Genomic DNA, 20,462 nt, shown 5'->3' on the forward strand with positions numbered 1-20,462 from the left:
CACACCAGGACCCTGCCAACCATCCTGAGACAAGACCTGTACCCTTCTGCCACCACCCCACTCCCCATTCCTCAGACTAAGTCTAGGCCATCATATCCATTCACTGACTCCAGGAGAGCTCTTCTACAACCTTGTGCTGAGTACTTGAAGTTCCTACAGGCCAGGCCCATTTCAGAGAAAGTGTCAGGTTTGCAAAGCTGGATGGGTCTCACCTCCTCTGGCTCACCAGGGCACCTGCAACCATACTTAAACCTAATCACTCTGCTGTAGGTTAAAAAAAAATTAATTACGTGTGTGTGTGTGTGTGTGTGTGTGTGTGTGTGTCGGGGGGGGTGTACACGCACATACATACCAGTCATCAATCTTAAACTCAGGGCCTGGGCATTGTCCCTGTGCTTTTATGCTAAAACCTAGCACTCTAACACTTGAGCCATAGCTGCATTCTCAGCTGGTTAATTGGAGATAACAGTTTCACGGACTTTCCTACCTGGGCTAGCTGCAAACTGTGATTCTCAGATCTCAGCCTCCTGAGTAGCTAGGATTATAAGCATAAGCCAACAGTGCCTAGTGACCCATGGATTTTGAGCCCCTTCTCATGTTCAGATGGGAAGATAAGAAAGGACAGAAAGGCTGGGTAGCTGTTGGCCAGGAGGACCTGAACTCAGGCAACAATAGAGTTCATCTCTGTACCACTCGTTTTAGTCTCCAGCATAACCCAGGTCCAGGTGGTACAATAGAACAAAAAAGGCTGCCCTGTTGCAGGAGTAGTCAGTAATAAGTACCTCTGACCTGCTTGAGGGGAAAAATTGAACACGCAGACCCAGTGGTGACTGAGGACCCCAACCAATGCTGCCAGACTAGCAGCTTCTAGATCTGAAAGGAGTCTCTATGGGAAATCATGTGTGATAAGTACATGTGTACCAACCTGCTATGTCAGGGTCACTGTGTCAGCACTCTTGAACATGACCAGTACTATCTATGTACAAGTAGTAATGGACTACTCTGTATGTCCCTGTGGGTGCCATCTGGAGTCCCTATATATGTACATTTGAAAGGATGGCCTGCCTCATACACCCACATGGACAGGGAGATTGAACTCACAGCTCTCTTTTCCTTTAGGTGGCAGAGGTTAAGGGGTGGAAAGCCAGACCTCAGAAATGCCTTCTTTGTCTCCTGAGAGACATGATGCAGTCTATAGACAACTCAAAACCAGCCAGATGCTAGGTATATCCTCTCAGGGCAGCTCCTCTAGGTCTTACCAGGACACATGCCCTGAAAAATGTTCAGGACCTTTGCAGAAATGTCTAAAGGAGCCCCAGCTAGTTTGCCACTAACCTTTAACCTTCCAGGATGCCCTTCCCTAGTCAACAGTACTGCCATCTAGGGACTTGTGCCTGATAGGCTGTCTTGGCAGATGGTCTTGTAGACCTGGATTTATCTGGTGCCACACCCTTATCTGTTGTGTGTGTATGCTTTGTGTACAGGTCTCTATCTAACTGGGCAACATGTACACAGGTGTGCTTCCTCACAATTCAGTGTCCCCTAGGCCCACTTCTCCCTCCTTGCTTGGCACTTGTAGTTGGAGATAGTGCACCTCTCACAGCCCCATGACTGGTTGTCTCTCCCTGGTTTTCTAACCACATCTGGGCTCAGTGAATGGCTAATGGATAAATGAAAGGACAAAAAGGCTCTTTAAAAAGGAAGGCATCACTCAATGGGTCAAGGCTGGCTGGTGCAGCCTGGTTTGGGGGCTTACAGCCTGAGTTAGGGGCTTGTGACTCCATTCCCCTAGGAAGTCTCAGGTCACCGTCTGCCCCAGGGCCGACAGCCGCTGAGGTTATTTATGACCCTCCTCCCTCCCACCCGCCCCAGTGCTGTGGCTTCAACCCGCCACAGAGGGCCCAGCACGGGAGGATCTGGAGCAGCGACTGCTGGGCGCCAAGCTGGACTGATAGGCGGGTCTCGCTGGCAGAAGAGCAGCTGTGGCTTCCCAAGATGCTGAGCTCCTGCCAACCTAAGAATGCCTGCCTTGATGATGCTAATAACAAAAATGTGTTCCTCTTGCCTCCACTTTGGCCTGAGAAGAGCAAAGAAAGCAAAGAAAGGTTGAGGCCCAACCTAAGACATAGGTGTGGCAAATGTAATGTTCCCAGTAAGGAAGCTGAGTCCTAGGCAGAGGCATTTGGGTACTAGGAGGAAGAAGAGGAGGTGGAAGAAGTCCTCCTGCTTCTAATCCATTCAGGGAGTTTTAAGAACCACACTCTGGTCCTTCAGAGGGCAAGACTGGCAAGCCCTCCGTACCTGATGAACAGCTTATGTGCCAGGGCATAATGAAAGGACTAGGACCGAAAGGGAAGCATCTCTACCACTGTGGAGTCCCAAAGCTACAAGGTGAAGTTTAGGCAGCCTCAGGGTCCACGCACAGGTGCAGAGAAACCCAAGAAGCTGGTGGCTGGGGGGCTGTCTGGCCAAGAAGTATGGTCAGGGCCGTAGCCAGGCAGTACACACAGAAGGAACACACTTGGCCTCTAGCCAGTACTGAGGGCCTCTCCACATTGCTACAACAACACATTAACATGATAGCATCTATCTGAAGTTCATGAGCAGTGTCTGTTTCCATTAGGCATGGAAGCATCTACCTTAGAGCAACACACAAGCCATGCAGGAGGGATAAGAGGGCTTCCTGGTTGTTACACCTGCGTTCAGGGATGTACTTGTGTCCAGACTGCAAATGAGGTGATGGTGCCAAGGGTAGAGGACAAAGGAGGGATCACTCTCATTCCCATCTGCCCCATCCAGTCCCAAAAGACCACATTCCAAGACTAGCACTGTTCCAATGTGCAGAAGGGACATAGGTCTCCTCTCCCAGTCACATTCCTGCTCTGAGAAGATCAAGTCTACCGTAGATCTCATTTTCATTCATTCTCTCTCTCTTTTCTTTCTCTCTCTTACACACACACACACACACACACACACACACACACACACAATCTGGAGCCAGCTGGTGCCTTGGCTGCAGATGAGGCAGTAGCATGAGTCAGCGAGGAAAAACAGCAGAGTGGTCCCAATGGCCAGCTTCCTGCTAGCTGGTAATGGGTCATTGGGGTGGGAGGGCAACCGGCTCAAAGAAATGTATGTGCAAAATATTCCTTCCATCCAGCTCAGCACCTCAGTGCCAGGTCTGAAGGATGCCCACAGAAATGCCCTTGCCAGGTGGCTCTTAGTGAACAGGGCCTGCTGCTGGTCTACTATTATGTGTATCCAACACTAGATGCCAAAGACAGACAAGCAGGTCTCACTAGCTACTACCAAAACCCCCTGGTCTCTGTTCCTCTCAATTTCATACAGACACAGACAGGAGACTAGGGTTGACCCACAGGGACAGTGGCCCAGTTGACCCACTGCCAAAGGCACCAAGGTGGACAAGAGTATGGCAAGTATTTGTGTCGAGTGGGAGCTGAAATGTGCTGTATGCACACTTCCTCAGCTAACTGCCCTATTCCTCACCCCAGTCTGATTCAGTGCCCCTCTTGCCCCATACCATGGCTTGATCCTGTATTAGAGGCAGCCATCCTTGTCTAAAACAGCTGTGTGTCATCAGAAGCTTGCTTGACTTCTGTCTCAAGCTCTCATCTGTAAAATGGGAATTAAAAAGAAACTTGTAATCAAGTGCCACAGTGGTTAATGGGTAGTAAAAGAACAAAAACGACAGGGAAATGCTATCCTTACTTACACACAAACTCAAAGTCTGTACAACACACAACCCTGACTGCAAGCATCCTGCCCAAGACACGGGCTTACACTCCTGGGTGACTGGACCATCCCAGATCTGCTCCAGCAGAAGACTAAGTGATACTGAGCTGGACAGATGCACTCTCTCCATTCCATATGGGGCTTTGGATTAAGCATCCAGTCCCCCTGCCCCTAAAGGCTCACTTCCTCCTCCTGCACTTCCCACTCTAAGGGCCACTTTCCCCCACCCCCAACCCCCGCCCGAGCCCAGTCGGCCTTCACGCACCCCCCCACCAGAGTGGGCACCCGCCCGCCGCGCTGGAACTGTTTAAATGGGCCAAGTTGTGGCGGCGGCGGCGGCGGTGGCGGCGGCGGCGGCGGCGGCGGGTCTCCCAAGTCCCCGCCAGGGTGGCGGGCCGGAGCCAGCGACTCCAGCGGGCAGCTGGGCGGGGCAGGGCGGGGCGGGGCGGGGGCTTGGGACCCCGGGAAGGGCGCGGGACTGGCAACTCCCCGACGGCTCCTCACTGCCGGCCTGAGCCCCGCTCCTGCAGGCGTAGGGGCCGCGACTGCCCCGGAGTGAGCGCGCAGGTGGACTCCAGACGCCCGAAGGAACCTCAGGATCCTGGAGCGCCGTACGGGCGAGTCGAGGCGAGATCAATAGCAGCTCCGGCACCACCACGCCTTCTGCCGCCAAGACCCCGCCTGCGGGCCGGGCAGCACTCCACTGCGGCCCGGTGGGCGGCGCGGTGGCGGCGGCCGATGGTGCCGAAACACAGTAGCGGGCGGAGAGGGCGCACGGCCGGGCACCGCCAGGGCCACCGGCCCGGAGACCCAACTCCAGACCGGACCAAAATAAGTTGTGCTGGCGGCGGAGAGCCGACTGAGGGGCCACCGGCGCGCCATGCCTGCCGTCAAGAAGGAGCTCTCAGGCCGCGAAGATCTGGCCCTGGCCCTCGCCACCTTCCACCCGACCCTGGCCACACTGCCGCTGCCGCCGCTGCCCAACTACCTGGCGCCACTGCCCGCCGCCGCAGCCCTGCCCCCGGCCGCCTCGCTGCCCTCCTCAGCCTCGGGCTACCAGACCCTGCTGGCTCCGACGCTCCGCCCCCCGCGCTCGTACCTCAGCCTGCACGACTCGGCGCCGCACCTCCACTTGCCCCGAGGTCCGCTGGCGCTCGAGCGCTTCGCCGCCGCCGCCGCCGCCCCGGACTTCCAGCCGCTGCTGGACAACGGCGAGCCGTGCATCGAGGTGGAGTGCGGCGCCAACCGCGCGCTGCTCTACGTGCGCAAACTCTGCCAGGGCAGCAAGGGCCCGTCCATCCGCCACCGCGGCGAGTGGCTCACGCCCAACGAGTTCCAGTTCGTCAGCGGCCGCGAGACGGCCAAGGACTGGAAGCGCAGCATCCGCCACAAAGGTGCGGACGCGGTGGGGACACGAGCCGCCGCTGTCCCTTCTCCCTCTCTCCCCCGGGACTCGCGGGGACAGGCCCCCACGCTGCCACCAGGGAGCCCCGAGGGGGCGCTGCCGCTCCAGAGCTACTTTGGGACCCTCCCCCGCTCGCCCCCCCCCCCCCGCGCTATACTCGGAGGACGCTGTGGAGCGCGGTCGGCCTCCGCCATTCCCCCTTAAAGTTCTCCGCGAGGCCTGAAGGCAGGGGGACTTCACGGGCACTCGGGAGAAGCCGGCTGGGAGGGACGCCTCCGCCCTCGGCCTGGGAGCCCCGGCTCCGGGGGAGTGTGCGGGCGCACGTGTAGCCAGGGTGCGAGTGCGCGCTAGCGGAGGCTGCGCGGGCCCCGGAGGGCTGTGGAGCCCGGCGGCGGGACCCGGCGCGGCCGGATGGGATTCTGACTCCCCAGGTGCGACGGCGGCGGGGCGGGGATGGGTTGGCTGTGTGAGTCGAGTCACCGGGTAGGCGACCAATGGCGCCTGGCTTGGTTCGGGACTTTAAAGGTTGGGGACCGGGTACCATCAGGTCTAGGGGCTCGAGTCTCCCTTCCCCCTCCTGCTAGGAGACAAATACAGTCCAGGGTCCCTCCGGCGCCGCTCACCTGACCCCCGAGACTGGCCGTCTTCGTCCGCGCCACTGGTTCCTGCGAGGGTGGAGGGTGCTTTGCGGGGATGGGGACGGGGGGACCCCGTGGGTTAGGAGGAGGGCGCTTGCGCCAGACTTGGACTTCCCAGCGGAGTCCGCGAGCGGAGCAGGTGGCAGGCTCGGAAGTTGCTGGATGGTGAGGACCGGAGATACGTTGTGAATTTCGTGCACCTTCTGGAGGTGTGGGGACTTGACTAGCTGCCGACTCTGTTGCAAAAGCGGCCACGCATGCCAGTGCTGCCTGAGCCTAGTTGTTCACTCATCGGTTCTTCTTGGTCTCCTGGCAGGGAAAAGTCTGAAGACGCTTATGTCCAAAGGGATCCTGCAGGTGCACCCCCCGATCTGCGACTGTCCAGGCTGTCGAATATCCTCGCCAGTGGTGAGATAGAAGATAAACTGGGGCTGGTGGGCTGCACCTACCTTGTGGGGCTGGTGCCAGCATTCTATAAGATTGGGAGCCCTTACCTCAACCCTGCAGATATGCTGGAGGCAGCCTGCTAAAGTCAATAGTGCTATGCTGATTGCTTTATGCCCTCCCAGCCTGTTTGTGCTTGTAATGGGAAGGGAAAGGAGGCCCAGGTGCTGGAACCTCTCCTGGGTTACATCAGGGTGGGGCCTGAAAATTCCAAAACACCAGCAAGTCCCAGGACTGTCACAACACACACACACACATTATATTGGGAATTGCTTCAAGTTCTGGGAGCAGCGCAGGAATCTTTATCCAGAATCATATCATCTAATTTAGGCTTAACAATTCCCTTGGCTCAGGTCTGCAGATCACCAAGTCATATGTCTCATCTGGTGATTCTGATGTTGGGCACATTCTGGGGTGTGACAATGCTGTCTGGCCTGGTTGATTCTGGGATAATTCCAGGCTTGAATATGAGTGACATGTGTTTCTGAGGTACTGAAGGCTGGAGTTCTGTCTGGCAAGGGTCTGAATGTCAAGTGTCCTGTTAACACAGAGCCAGGTCAGAGTCAGGGTCTTTGCATTGTGTATGTTCAGATAGCTAGCAGCTGGTTGGAGGCCTCCACCCAAGATGGACAAACTATTGGTATCTAAAAGAGCAGGAATGATTGAGGAGTAGCATGCATGCCCCCAGGCAGGGAGAGTTGGAGGACTGAACTAAAAAGTAGTGCCTCTGGAGTGGGACTAAGATCACAGCCTGTTGGAGGAGGAGGGAGCCAATTTGCACCCCAGTGGTAATGCCGAGCTGCTGCTCCTGGCTCCACCCAGCTTCCCCTCTGCAGGAAGGGGCAGGAGGAACACAGGTGCTCAAGTGGACCTGGGAGGACACAGATGGCCACCTTGGGCTTGTTTTCTTTGGCTGGTGGTATTATGTCCTGGGTTCCTTGTGGGTTTTGAAGATTATAGCCAGAGCAGGCTGGGAAGCCCCAAATGGCCTCAGGGTGAACTCCCAGGAGACACAAAGCTCTACAAGGGTAAATAGTCACCACCCTCCCTGGTCATCATACTTGCAAGACCAGAGACTAAGGTCTTCTAACTGCTGCAAACAACTGGTGCTATTTAGACCCTCTCCTCTTGCCACCCTACCCACTCCCTGGGCTAGTCAGGAGGCTATTTTCTGTTTCAGTGCATGGGGCCAGTTGCTCCCAAACTGCTGTTCCTTGAGGCTTGCCATTAGAGAGCCCAATATTAGCATTCCTCTCACCTCCAGTGAAAAATCCACAATTTAAACCCTGCCTGACTAAGTCAGACTTGGATCTGCCTCTCCTGAGCCTTGTCCCTCCTTGGGGAGGGACACTTTCCTACCTCCATGGCCAGACTCGTAGGTGTATGTCTATGTCACAGGCACTCTAGGAGAAGAATATGGGTGTGCATGTAGCTCAAGGGTCTGTCTCACAGATTCTGGAAAAGGACAATGGAGTTTTTCCTGAAAGGGCAGGAAGGCTCTAGCATATTTCTGAGGGTAGGTAAGGTGGAGACCTTTGCTGCCTATGCACAGAATGACACACTGCCTTGCGTCTGGAGGTAATGGTTATTCTGTGTCTGAAGAGATACCTTGGCCCTGAAGCTTCACATCCTCTCCTACCCTAGGAGACTCAGAGGTTGGGACCCACCCCGCTCCCTTTCCCCCCAAGTTCATGGGTGAGGTGAGGACCTCTCCTTCTGGCAATCCAAGATGGAGTATATATGAGAAGGCCTGGAGACCTGACAAAAGAGAGGAAATTAGATACTCTCAAGACCTGTGTATTCTGAGCTGGCAGCCACATTCAAATAAAAAAAGGCCTCTGCCCAGCAGAAAATAATCAATGACTTTCCTTCTTTCTCTTAGGGGAAAAAGGGACCCAAACACCCAGGAAGACCCAAGAAAGGATCGGGGACAGGGCACATATTCATGATGTTCTGCAGTGCTAAGCATGTGGTCCATGGTGTATGTGTGTACACACCCATGTAGACTCCCCAGCTTGAGGTCCCAACAACTTGACACACAACTGACAGTGGTGGGGGCAGGGGAAAGAGCCTTGTGAAAAACCCTGTCCCATGTCACCTATGTATATCAGACCTGTGTTTTGCAGGGACCAGAGACTCACACTGCCACCAGTTTCAACTAACCACAGATTTAGACGCCCCTTGAACTGGGCTCTGCATAGTGCAAACAAAATAGAAAAGGAGAGATGAGGTCATTATTTGGTGGCATAGAAATTACCTAACATGCTTAAGGACCCCCAGTTTAATCCCCAAAACCAGGGGGAACAAAAAGGACTTTGCTCATTGATATATCAGTTTTGTGTACATTTTGAGATTTGATAGAATGTGACAAGATTTCAGACAGATACAACACAGGTTTTTTTTTGTGGGGGGAAGGCCTGTCCTGAGACTTGAACTCATGGGCTTGGGTGCTGTCCCTGAGCTTTTTTGATCAAAGCTAGCACTCTATCACTTGAACCACAGCGCCATTTCCAGCTTTTTTTTGGTGCTTAATTAGAGATAAGAGTCTAACAGACTTCCCTGCCCTGGCTGGCTTCAAAGCATAATTCTCAGATCTCATCCTCCTGAGTAACTAGGATAACAGATGTGAGCCACCAGTGCCCGGCACAACACAGATTCCTTGAAAGTTGACTGTGCATTCGCCAGGACCAGCCTGCCTCTGGCTAGACTCCCCAGCATAGTCCAGGACCCAAGAGGGGAGCTAGGGATAGGTGAGATCATTGGAGCCAAGAAGGTGGAGCCTGCCACTTGTTAGCATCTCTCAAGCTGAGCTTGCAAGGTAGAGCTGGGCAGAAGCCCCCACCACACTTTCTCATAGGCTAGCCTGCAGCAATGTGGCCCCTGTACCTTGGCCCAGACTAGGAAGCTGAGGGCCTGGCCCACCCTAACCCTCCTCTTTCCACCTACCCAGAACCGAGGACGGCTGGCAGACAAAAGGACAGTTACCCTGCCTGTAGCAAGTACCCTAAAGAAGGAGCGGACCCTCAGCTTCTCTACCAGTGATGGTGACAGTGACAGAAGTAGTCCAGCTAACGGAAGGCAGCCAGGCTTGAAGCAGGAGGATGACTCACACATCCATATCATGAAGAGAAGGTACTTGAGCTTTGGTGGCCAGGCTAAAAGGTCAAGTGGGGCATCAACACCGGGGTCTTCTGGAGATGCTGCTGTGGGTCAGGAGGGTGCATAGACAGAAGCTGCCTCCTCTCTCTGTTTGGTCCTGATGTCCTCCTACAAGGATATGTTTCCTGTGCACGAATATGCCAGAGGTACATCAGCCTGCACACACCTAGGCTTATGCTCCAAGTCTCACATGGGTGGTTGCTGTGGGGTTTGGTCCTACACTGCCTAAAGCAGCTCTAGTAATTAGGAATTTAGTTTCAGTTAAATACCATATGGAGGAATCCTCTCAACCCCTGGTGCAGCGTAGACTCTGTGAGTGTATCAAAGGAAACAGGGTCCAGAGCTGTTGTCCCTCTGTATGTTTGGTAAAGCCAGGACCTAGCTCTGGCCTGGAAGATGGGAGGTACAGTAGGCTGACATGGCCATGAAGGGCTTCCCCACAGCCCATCAGGCCGAGCAGCTGGCAGTGCTGTCTGAGCACAGTAATGGAGATATACTAACCCTCAGCTTCTTTCCATGCAGAGTCCACACCCATTGGGATGTGAACATCTCCTTCCGAGAGACATCCTGCAGGTAGGAGTCCAAGTAAGTTGGGCTTCTGCCCACATGCACTGGCAATAAAGTGCCTGTTGCTTTGCTTCCCTTGGACCTACTCCTAGATCCTCAGGCCACCTGTCTGTTCCCTTTGCTGTGACCATGGCCTCCTATCTTGTCTACTGTCCCTGCCAAAATGTGCTGATGTAGGCCAATTGTCTGCAAGGTTTGCTGTGTGTGCTTCTTGCGCAGCCTGGGAAGCAGGTGATGGGTGCCCATCTTAAACAGGTGTATTTGTATCAGGCTTCAGTACCAACACAGGTAGGGATTCTGAACAGGCCAGCTTTGAAGGCAGAGTGAGTGCAACACACACACACACACACACACACACACACACACACACACACAACTGTTCATTTATTCCCATTTGGTCAAAGATGAAGCTACTATAACTTTGGATGTGTAAGAGTTCACTAGAGAAAGGAGGAAGGTTTCTGAAAGAGGAAAAGGAGAAGAGACTGTAAGAAAGATGGAGGTGATTCTGCAGGCCTGGTCCACTTGAAGGCCTTGAATTCTGGGCCTGTTTGGCCTTGTCCTCCAGGCAGGAGAGCTACAGAAAGTTTTTGAGCAAAGAATTGAGCATGTATGTGTTTCAAAAGATCCTTTGGAGGCCTATCTACCTTACAGATTGGGAATTTTCTAAGAAACCAAATGGATTCACACTGAAAGAAGCAGGGTGGTAGTAAAACTACCCCATACTTTAAGTACTGTAAAGCCAGCATATAGAAAGGACATAAAAATGAAGATTTACGACAAGGAGTCTGGAGTGTTAGAGTGTTGGAGGACCCAGGTTCCTGACTCCTGAGGGGTAGGCATGATCAGTCTGTTAGCAGAGCCCACCTGTGGTTACTGGTTAGTAGGGTAGATGAGAATGCTGTGGGAAGGGTCCAGTGGGGTAGGGGCATGGGAGGACTAGCCTTCTGTGACTACAGCTGTGAGCTTATCTTTAGCTTCCCAAGATATGTGTTATTCTTTATGTCTCTGAGAATGTCTAGATCCTGCAGTCGAATTACAATAAAAACATCTTTAAACTTATTTTTACCTCATTTTGGAGTTGCCAGTTCAACTGATCATTTTTATGAACCGTCATGAACATTGACAACATTTTATGAGCCTTTTACTTTGGATGCTACAGGACAAATTTGTCAGTGAGCCCAGCAGACAACCCAATGGCTGTGCCTCCCTATACAACCAGCTCTTCCCCCTTCTTCATATCTACCTGGTCTTGGGGGAGAGGCCCTGAGTTCACCTGCTGCACAGGTTCAGTATCTGATCTGGCAGAGCCAGTTGCCTCATGAGTCCCCCACCAGGCTATTTTTCCCATCCTGTCTGCTGGTCCACCTATCCTGTCTGCAGACTCCTGTCTGCCTACTCATCTCTGTCAGTTTGTCACTTTCCGTGTGTGTGTTTGCCTATCTCAATCCATTCATCTCCATCCATGGGCCATCCATGCCAGAGACCCTAGATTCTCTTGCTTCCTTCCTAATCTCCTGCTCCTTTAGTAGAATGGTCTCTAAATACCCAGAAGCTTCTCTGGCTGTCAGGGAGAGGAGTGAGATTGATTATATGGAGTCCCTAGGGAGTGGCATAGAAGCCTATTCCCTATCCCCTTCTCTTGGCATCCTCATCAGCTGTCTGGTGAAATCCTGATCCTGCCCCATACCCTTATGTTGTAGCCTTCTGAGATCCTCATGCACCTTTTATCCCTAGCATACAATAACATATGGAGGGTGGTTTATGGCTTCCAGACCCCCACTATGATGTCAAGGACAGAGTTCAGATTTCTTGGTTTTTCAGTCTGGTAGAATGTGTCTTCATGGATCTTAGCAGAAAACCAGTATGATGTGTTCAGTGAGTGATCAGGTGACTAGAATAGGCTTTTAGGCTGGGTTACTTTGTTAGTGCCTAAAAGGGGGAAAGCTCTCAGACACTGGACATAAAGGCCATTGCACGTTCTGTTCCCACCTGGTATGACACTTTTCACACAGGATCATGGCTCCCTAGTGCTCAGTGGCCTGAGGGCCTGGAAGAACTGATGACAGGTCCAGGCACAGGTTTAAGTAGGAGGGCCTCACCTTCCTCCTATAAGCTAGAATAGGGTCACAGAGAACAAACTTTTTCATTCACCCTCAAGTGTTTGGATGCCAACTCACCTGGTATCAGGGGCACTCCAGAGGGTTCTTCGTGGGGAGCAACTCTGTGGATGTTGCAGCCTTTGGACTGGCCAGCACACAGCCTCCTCATGCTGAGGATAGCAGTTCTCTATGACACCTCTGCATCTATGAGGATGGTGGGGATGAGCATCTGTGCCTATTAATCCCATAAAGTACTTACTCCCCCACCTGCCCTCAGACCTACACAGGGGTGGGTAGAAAGCGTCTGAGTCTCTGGGTCTTGGGGCTAAGGCCCCCTGAAATATCTGCTGCGGCTGCAACTGATCTGCTTAGGGGCCATCCCAGGATTAGCACAGCTCCAGGCAGCCTGTCTAAAGGCTATTTAATGATGATCAGGGTCCATTCCTGGGTCACTGAGTAGAGGTGATACGCTGCTGAAGAGGCTGCTCCATGACAGGTGGGCTAGGAAGGGTTAGAGTGGGGCTGGAGACTGGGTACAGTTGCTTCTTCCCTAACCTGGATTTGGCTTCTGGTTGCTCTCTTCTCTGCTGACATGGGGTACTCATAGAACCCAGTGGTAGGGTATCCCACCTTCTTGCTCCCTTTCCATATCTGGGTGGGGATGTAGCTGATTTAGCAGAAATGACAAGAACTGAGGGAACAAAGTTACAATACATTTTTCTTCCAAGTCCAAGGGGCCTGACAGCCCTGGAAACAGCAGGATCCTAGGCATGCGCAGTTGGTAGTGCATCAGCCAACTGTTCTTGCTTTCATGTGTGAGGTGTGTGTGTGTGTGTGTGTGTGTGTGTGTGTGTGTCCATTATGTCAGTGCTGCATGTGTGAGCATGTGTCTTCTTGGTTGCAGAATTTTGGTCTGAGCTCAATTACTTATTTGAAGAAAGTAGGGTCTGGGAGATGGTTGTAAGTTTTAACAAAACAGGATTTGTCACATTCTTATTTCAAGATCTGACAACATGTATGTGACAGCTTGTGCTCTTTGTGCTTGTCCTACAGCAAACAGGATACCTGGCCACCTGTGAGGCAGAGAGTAGGGCAGAGATCATGCTGGGAGGGAGCGCCCTGGTTATGCAGGCAGCTGGAAACTTCGCTTTGGTCTGCTTTTTGCTTGTGCACATGTGCAGCATCATAGGCTTCTTGTAGAGGTGTGCACATGGCATTGCCACACTCATGCACACCACTCTTAGGTTATACACCCCTATGCTCACACAGATCAGGGCTCATACAGTTGCTGGGCCAGACTCATGGCACACATTGGTGCTCATGGTCTGGCCTGTCTTGCTCTTCTACAGTCAGGACAGCAGTCTTCCCACCCTCATATCCAGTGTACATCGAAGCCGTCACCTCGTTATGCCTGAGCATCCCAGCCGCTGTGACTTCCAGAGAGGCAGTGTGGAGATTGGCCTGGGACCCACAGGTGAGGAGATGGGGTTCCCTGGGATGAGGATTGGGAAGCAGAGCCATAGCAGCTCAGTCTTCCCTCTTTGAGTCTGCTCAGCAGGTCTGGATGCCTTGGCAGGCAGCCAAGAAGACAGCCAAGGAGGCGGGAGGTGTGAGGCCAGCTGTCCCCCTGGGCTCCATGTGATAGTAATTGTGTTAATCCCAGCCAGCCCAACAGACTCAGACAGTTGAAGAGGAAGGAGCTTCCCTGTGGCTGTTGGAGAGGGCTTTGGAGTAGACGAGATCCACAAACCCCTCCTCACAGGGACAGAGAACTCAGAAATGCCCAACCCAGAGCACCTCACAGAAGCAGGAACATGCACATGCTCTCTCTCTCTCTCTCTCTCTCTCTCTCTCTCTCACACACACACACACACACACACACACACACACACACACACACACAATGTCCAGTCCTGGTATTGCCTCCTTGGAGTCCTGAACCTATTTGCAGGGCAGGCAGCAGCCACTGTCCCAGGGGCTTCCAAGACCACCAAGAAAGGTAGCTACTAGAAGCGCAGGGACAGTAGGAGCAGATGTCTAGGACCATAGCTTACTCTGAGGAGCAGGCAGTGGAGCTGCAGTATAGGCACAGCTGAGTCTCGGGGGCCTTGGAGGATTTCTGTTGTGGGGACATTTCATTCAGTGGCTGCAGTGCTCAGGAGGGCTGAGGGAACAGGGTTCACCACACTGATCAATCCCCATCAGAGCCCCATAAACCTGAAAGGCTCTGAAGGCTGGGATAGAGGCTGCTTCTGGAGGATTGGAGGCACAAAGCAGGCAGCTGATAAAATCGATTTGCCCCATTGATCACTGAATCAGGAAGTCCCACAATGATTGAGATGTTCTGAACCCACAGACCCTTCCCTGCTCCTTCCCATGGAGATCTCCTGGACACAAGCATTCCTGCACGTGTGCAGGCAGACACTTGTGCATACTGAGGCTTATGAGCACCCTACACATGCATGTCCCCATCTGGTGCTCCCTCATCTGGCCAGGCATTTGTCCCTCTTTACAATATATGCAGGGGTTGCCCAGTAGTGCACAGCTCTGTGTGTGCTGCTATCTGGGTTTCACACATGAAGTAAGACCTGTGGGTTTTACCCCTGTGAGGGCTTCCTGGTGTGTGTGTCGGGGGGGGGGGTGTCTTTATCTGCCATGGACACTTTGGGCCAGAAGACATTCTACCACTAAGATCCTGAGCAAGAAGGATCTAAAGAAGATGAAAAGCTTCCAACACAAGGAGCTCAGAGTATATCTTTGTGATGTGTGCATCTGGCCTTGGGCACACTTGAATGCTTCTTGTTGCTAACTCCCTGGCGGTATCCCTGAGTGGACATGGTCTCAGCAAGGTGACCATGGGGCTGGGTGTCAGGTGAGGTGCCCTCACCCTAGGATCACCTTCCCCAAACTGATTCAAGCTTTTCAGGAGTAGAGATGAGCCACAGAAAAGGGGTGTGTATTCGCACTGTCAGAATGGGGACAGTCTGGGCTGGGGATATAGCCTAGTGGCAAGAGTGCCTGCCTCGGATACACGAGGCTCTAGGTTCGATTCCCCAGCACCACATATACAGAAAACGGCCAGAAGCGGCACTGTGGCTCAAGGGGCGGAGTGCTAGCCTTGAGCGGGAAGAAGCCAGGGACAGTGCTCAGGCCCTGAGTCCAAGGCCCAGGACTGGCCAAAAAAAAAAAAAAAAAAAAAAAAAGAATGGGGACAGTCTGCTAGACTAAGGGATCTCTCATTTAATCCTAAAGGAAGTGTATGGGCAAAGTAGCCGGTGTGAAGCTGGACACATCTTCTTACCAGCTCAGGTGCCACCTCTTGTACCTGCTGGGCTCTGACAGGCTGTCTCTTACCCCACAAGTGGCCCCTGAGGACCACTACCTCTATCCATCCTCTGGGTATATCCACTTTAATCTACCCAGGCAGTAGGGACTGAACCTCTATTTTTAGGACAGGGCCTGGGCTGGCTGTTCAGACTGGTAGCAGCAAGGTAGCTTGGATCAATAAGTTATTAGCACCGTTCTGTCAGTTGTAATGTGGAGATTGATTGGAGCTCTTGCCGCACACTTCCCCCAGCCTGATAAAAATGACAGATTAAAGGAATAAGAAAAGGAATTAGGCTCTGGAGCCAGCTTTAGGGACCATAGTTTTGGAAGCCCCATTTGCCAAAGTGTCATGGAGGGTTTGGGTCATTCAGGGGGCAGCCTCTCACTGCCCTCTCCCAATGAAGATGAAGCTGATGAAAATGAGGAGTAGCAGCAGCAGCAACAGCAACATCACCAGAGACTCCAGCCTTAGGATCAGGAGCTCAGGAGAAATGGAGTGGCAGAGTTTGATCCTGGACTAGAGATGGGTCAACAACTGTGTTGTGGGTAGTTTGGGATGTGAAATTGTGACCTGTGGGCCCCAGAGAGGACTTTTAGGGAGCTGGGCCTGCTCTGGTGACAGTATATTAAGGCTGTGCATAGCAGGTGCCCTGCTCAGCAGAACCATCAGGACCCCAGGAGCCTGGCTGGGCAGGTGGGCAGGTGTGTCAGCCAAGGCCAAGTGAAGCAAGAGTGGAGGGACTCTGGGGAAGACCTGGGGCCTCTGGTGCTAGGACTGGGAGGACCCAAGAATGGAATGGGGTTGGCATGTGAGATGTGTCCTCACCATGTGCCTCCCTCACATCTGCACAGCAGATGGTAAGGTGATCTTCCCTGCCATATCCTTGCAGCAAAAGGCCTGGCAGCATAGGTTGGGCAAGGCCTTAACTACTTACTCGAAGCAAAAGCACCACTGAGTGGCAATGTCTGAGGTCACAGGCTAAGCTAACGCAGGAGTAGCTCCTCTCTACCAGCCTTCCCTACATCCTACCTCTCCAGGACAAGCTGCTCAGTGACACTTCATCCTCTACAGGTGACCTGTTGGGAAAGAGGCTGGGTTGCTCCCCTCTTATCACCAGTGACTGTTCTTCAGAGAAGAAGGCCCGAAGTGAGTCCCCCCAAGGTGGGAGCCCCACCCCAGAGTGAGAGGCAGGGAACTGGAAGAGGGAGGGGGACACCTTAGTCCCAGATGTCTCCTTAGAAATTGGGTAGAAGTTCTAAAAGAGAAAGCCCTGCCTCTCCTATCAGCAGTTCTGAAGGAGAATCCCTCGCAGCATTACCTACTGTGCTTCCTCAACACAGAGACTCTACTCCTCCCTGACCCGGAGCCCAGCATGGCCCCTGAGGACCACTACCGCCGACTCGTGTCAGCCCTGAGTGAGACTAGTCCCTTTGAGGATCCTCAACGCCTCTACCACCTGGGTCTCCCCAGTCATGGTATGTGTCCCCTCAGTCATCTTTTTAACCCTATGCACTGGGTTACTCCAGAAGAGGCCCTGGATGTTTAAGGGCTGAAACCAGGACCAGAACTGGATTTATCCATAGGTTCCCAGCCCCTGTGGGTGGGTGATGAGGTTCTCTTTCAGGACCCTTGCCCTCATTAACCAGGTGAAGGTAAGAGGTCACAGCTTGAATACGCCCCCGTGCCCCTTGCCCAGGAAACATGTGCTCTATGGCTTGTGCCTAGTCCTCCTCACCCCCACAGCAATGTCGGACCTGAGTCCCTGGATACTGACTTGTTGAGGTGGAGATTGTGCCAGATAATCACAACTATGGGATTGGGGGGGGGGGCGGATCAAGGGTAAGGCAATATAGAAAGGTAGGGCTAGGTGGTAGCTGGAATGTGGCCATCAGAGCCACTGGTAGCTTGGGAGATGCTGCCCCTTCCCTGGCTCCCTCTCTACTCTCCACCTAGTGAACCAGTTCTGTCCATTTGGGCATTCCCCCCCTCCCCCCCCCCCCAGCTACACTGTGGCCTCAGGCCCACCCAACTCTGCTAGGAGAGCTTGTATTTTCTGGCTGGAGGGCACCAGGAACAGAGCAGGATTTCCTCTCCTAGCACAAGACAAGGTCCCTAAGGGTAGCTCAGGCACCAAGAGCCTGAATAATTCACCAAATGTTAATAATTTAAAGATCTTCCTTTTTAATTGCTTTCCCTGCCCTGCCTGGGGCAGGCTCTGCTGGCCTGTGCAGGGGGAGGACCAGGCAAGGCCAAGGGAACAAGCTGTCAATCACTGCTGCTCAGAGCCACTGCCAGGGCTGGTGGGGGAGCATGCCCGCTGGGATCAACGCGGGCGGCCTTGCAGGCTGGGCTCTTCTGGCTGGCTCCTGGGCCCCCGTGCAGGCCCACCTCTGCTTTTCAAGTAATTAATTTATAAACAGGCTGCAGCAGAGCAGTGGAGCCTGAGTTGCAGGGTGTGTGTGCGTGTGTGTGTGTGAGATGGAGACTGGAAGGCCCGCTCTGGGGAGGTTGGGGGATAAAACATCTTCGGTACGCTGTTTGTCTGTCTCCTGCATGTGCACCACTGTACTCACCAAGTTGGGTATGCATGAGCTCTATTGTGGGCATGCTAGACAGTGACCATGTGCCACCAACTGCTAGGTGATGGCGTCTGCTCACAAGGGCTATGTGAACAGCAGTGCTTTATAGGACTAAGAAGTCCTCAGCTGCACTTAAATAACAGGGTATCAATTTTCCCTGTCACTTGGGCAGCCCAGGGTTTGAGACTTAACTCCCAACTTCTAGATTCATTCCACTGACCTCCAGCACCTAGCCTGTGCCCTCATTCTGACTTTTGCACACCCTTTCCCACTCAGGCAAACACCCTCAACAAACAAGAGTTGGCTTCTACCCTAGCTCTTCCCTCCCTCTCTCCCTCCTTTTCAATCTCACCTAGGTCCTGCTCCCCTCTCCTTCCCTACCCTAGGGCTGCCCTTTCTCCAACCCCAGCGACAATAGGGCTCAGGGCACCTGGAAAGTGCCCCTCCTCCTATTTTCCTTGGCCCTTCTGGGCCATGGTCCTGCTGACCACCATAGGGGAGGTCCCTGACTCACTGCTGTTGCCTTCCTGCCCCAGATCTCCTGAGGGTCCGGCAGGAGGTGGCAGCTGCAGCTTTGAGGAACCCAAGTACCCTGGAAGTCCACTTGCCCCCATCCATAGGCCAGCGCCGGAAGCAGGTCCTGTCTCAGCACCGAGAGGGAACGACTGCCTCTGCCGCCCCGTCGTTCTCCGAGAGGTACTGGGGTGGCCAGGTCCAGCAAGGCCTTCCGTATTCTGTGCTTGTTCCTGAGATACAGGCCCCGCCCACAGCCCCCCACTCCCCTTTCCCATCACAGCCGTGGGGGCCCTGCATACTTCAAGTGTACTGCGTGACCCGCCCCGCGCCCGGCTCCTAGGCTTAAGGTATGATGGGCAGGGTGCTCCAGGGCTGCCAACGGGGCAGTACCCGGTCGAGTTGCCCCAGTAGCACCCGAGGGCCTCGCCCCTCCCACAGGAGGACGGAGCCTGCCGCTTGAGGTGGGATGGGAGTTGGTTAGAGAGCTCTCCGGAGCTGAAAGTGCCGGGAGGGCTCGGACTGCGCCGCCAGTCCTGACCCCAGAGCGGCTCGCGACCCAGGGCTAGGGCCGCCCCCACGCCCGGGAAGCCGCCTGGCGTCGCGAGCCGCGGCGACCGCCGCCGCCTCCGGGTTTCAGCTAATGACGCCCCGCCCCCGGCGCGCGGGCCGGCGGGGAGGGGGCGGCGCGCCCCACGGTAATTACCGCTGCCGCCGCCGCCGCCAGCCGGGTCAGCTCCCCAGCCAAGATTAATTGGCGCCGTCGGCTGGGGCGGGGGTGAGGGCGGCCGGCGAGCCGAGCCGCCGCGCATCGACCGCCAGCGGAGCCGGCAATTAGCGGCTGCGCGGGGAGGGAGTTACGAGAAGGCGGGGAGGCGGGGGGGGGGGGGGGGGGGGGAGGCCTGGCCGCCCGGGCTCGAGCTCACCGCCCTGCGCTCCACAGGGAGCTGTCGCAGCCGCCCCCCTTGCTGTCACCGCAGAATGCCCCCCACCTCGCCCTGGGCCCCCACCTCAGGCCTCCCTTCCTGGGAGTGCCCTCGGCTCTGTGTCAGACGCCAGGTGAGAAGCAAGCTCTTTGTGTTCTCGCACCCCGCGGGGTGAGAACCCAGGTAGCGGGCGGAGACCCCATCGGGCGGCTTCGGCCTCCTGGCTCCAGCCTGTTCCCCTCCCCCAGGCTACGGCTTCCTGCCTCCCGCCCAAGCAGAGATGCTCGCCCGGCAGCAGGAACTCTTGCGGAAGCAAAGCCTGGCTCGGTAGGTGCCGCGAAGGTCAGCGGGACTGGAGGCAGGCGCGCATCCCCGCTGACCTCGCCGTCGCCCCGCCCCACAGGCTGGAGGTGTCGGCGGAGCTGCTCCGGCAGAAGGAACTGGATAGTGCGCATCGACCGCAGCTGCTGGCGCCCGAGACGACCCTGCACGCCCCCGACGGCGCCGAGGAACTGCAACGGCACCGGGCCATGTTGGTGTTGAAACACAGTTCGGCGCCACTGCTGGCTCTGCCTCCCCGGGGCCCCCCGGGCCCAGGCCCTCCCACCCCACCCCGTGAGCCTACACACTGCACATCCCAGAAAGGGGCCCCCGACCCAGCCTCAGCTCGGCCGAGGGAATCCAAGGAGACCTCGAGGGCAGGGGGCTGGGCTCAAGATGGCTCTGAGGAGGAGCACTCCAAGGACTCCGACGGAGAGGACCAAGAGATGGCAGTTGCTGCAGCGGTGGGACCCAATCCTGGTCAAACCCCAGGGGGAAGTACCAACACGGAGGGGAAAGGGCTTCTCCCTGGGCCCACTTTGCCTCTGGGCTTTTCTTATGGAGCCAGCCCCTATTATACAGGTGTGGACCATAGTGGTTTGGGCCACAAGCCGATTGGGGGGGGGGGGGATGGACTCCCCTGTATTTGATCTAAAGTCTGTAACAATAACAGCAAGGTTAGCAGTCTGGGTGGAATACATGGGAAAGACAAGGGACCTAGTGACAC

The 20,462-nt window shown here is 54.7% G+C and overlaps 2 protein-coding genes and 1 long non-coding RNA gene across 3 annotated transcripts in view; 2 read left to right on the top strand and 1 right to left on the bottom strand.

The window, feature by feature from the left end:
• The window catches only part of LOC125354444, a 21,068-nt gene continuing 606 nt past the window's right edge, over window positions 1-20,462 (bottom strand). The window contains exons 2-4 of the long non-coding RNA XR_007211490.1: window positions 16,842-16,843; window positions 14,427-14,435; window positions 1-12 (exon numbers count right to left, since the gene is read on the bottom strand). This is a non-coding gene — a long non-coding RNA (uncharacterized LOC125354444). The remainder of the gene's footprint in view (window positions 13-14,426; window positions 14,436-16,841; window positions 16,844-20,462) is intronic.
• Samd11 (sterile alpha motif domain containing 11) overlaps window positions 4,228-20,462 on the top strand; it is a 17,370-nt gene continuing 1,135 nt past the window's right edge. The window contains exons 1-11 of the mRNA XM_048350011.1: window positions 4,228-5,147; window positions 6,113-6,204; window positions 9,191-9,372; window positions 9,922-9,972; window positions 13,418-13,542; window positions 16,468-16,557; window positions 16,737-16,871; window positions 18,512-18,671; window positions 19,432-19,547; window positions 19,663-19,741; window positions 19,818-20,317. Of these exons, the coding sequence (XP_048205968.1) occupies window positions 4,634-5,147; window positions 6,113-6,204; window positions 9,191-9,372; window positions 9,922-9,972; window positions 13,418-13,542; window positions 16,468-16,557; window positions 16,737-16,871; window positions 18,512-18,671; window positions 19,432-19,547; window positions 19,663-19,741; window positions 19,818-20,317 (2,044 nt within the window). The 5' untranslated portion in view covers window positions 4,228-4,633. The remainder of the gene's footprint in view (window positions 5,148-6,112; window positions 6,205-9,190; window positions 9,373-9,921; window positions 9,973-13,417; window positions 13,543-16,467; window positions 16,558-16,736; window positions 16,872-18,511; window positions 18,672-19,431; window positions 19,548-19,662; window positions 19,742-19,817; window positions 20,318-20,462) is intronic.
• Klhl17 (kelch like family member 17) overlaps window positions 18,677-20,462 on the top strand; it is a 19,463-nt gene continuing 17,677 nt past the window's right edge. The window contains exon 1 of the mRNA XM_048350030.1: window positions 18,677-18,687. The gene's annotated coding sequence lies outside the window, so the exon portion shown is untranslated. The remainder of the gene's footprint in view (window positions 18,688-20,462) is intronic.

This window comes from Perognathus longimembris, chromosome 7, assembly GCF_023159225.1.
Source record: "Perognathus longimembris pacificus isolate PPM17 chromosome 7, ASM2315922v1, whole genome shotgun sequence".
Classification (NCBI taxonomy): Eukaryota; Metazoa; Chordata; class Mammalia; order Rodentia; family Heteromyidae; genus Perognathus; species Perognathus longimembris.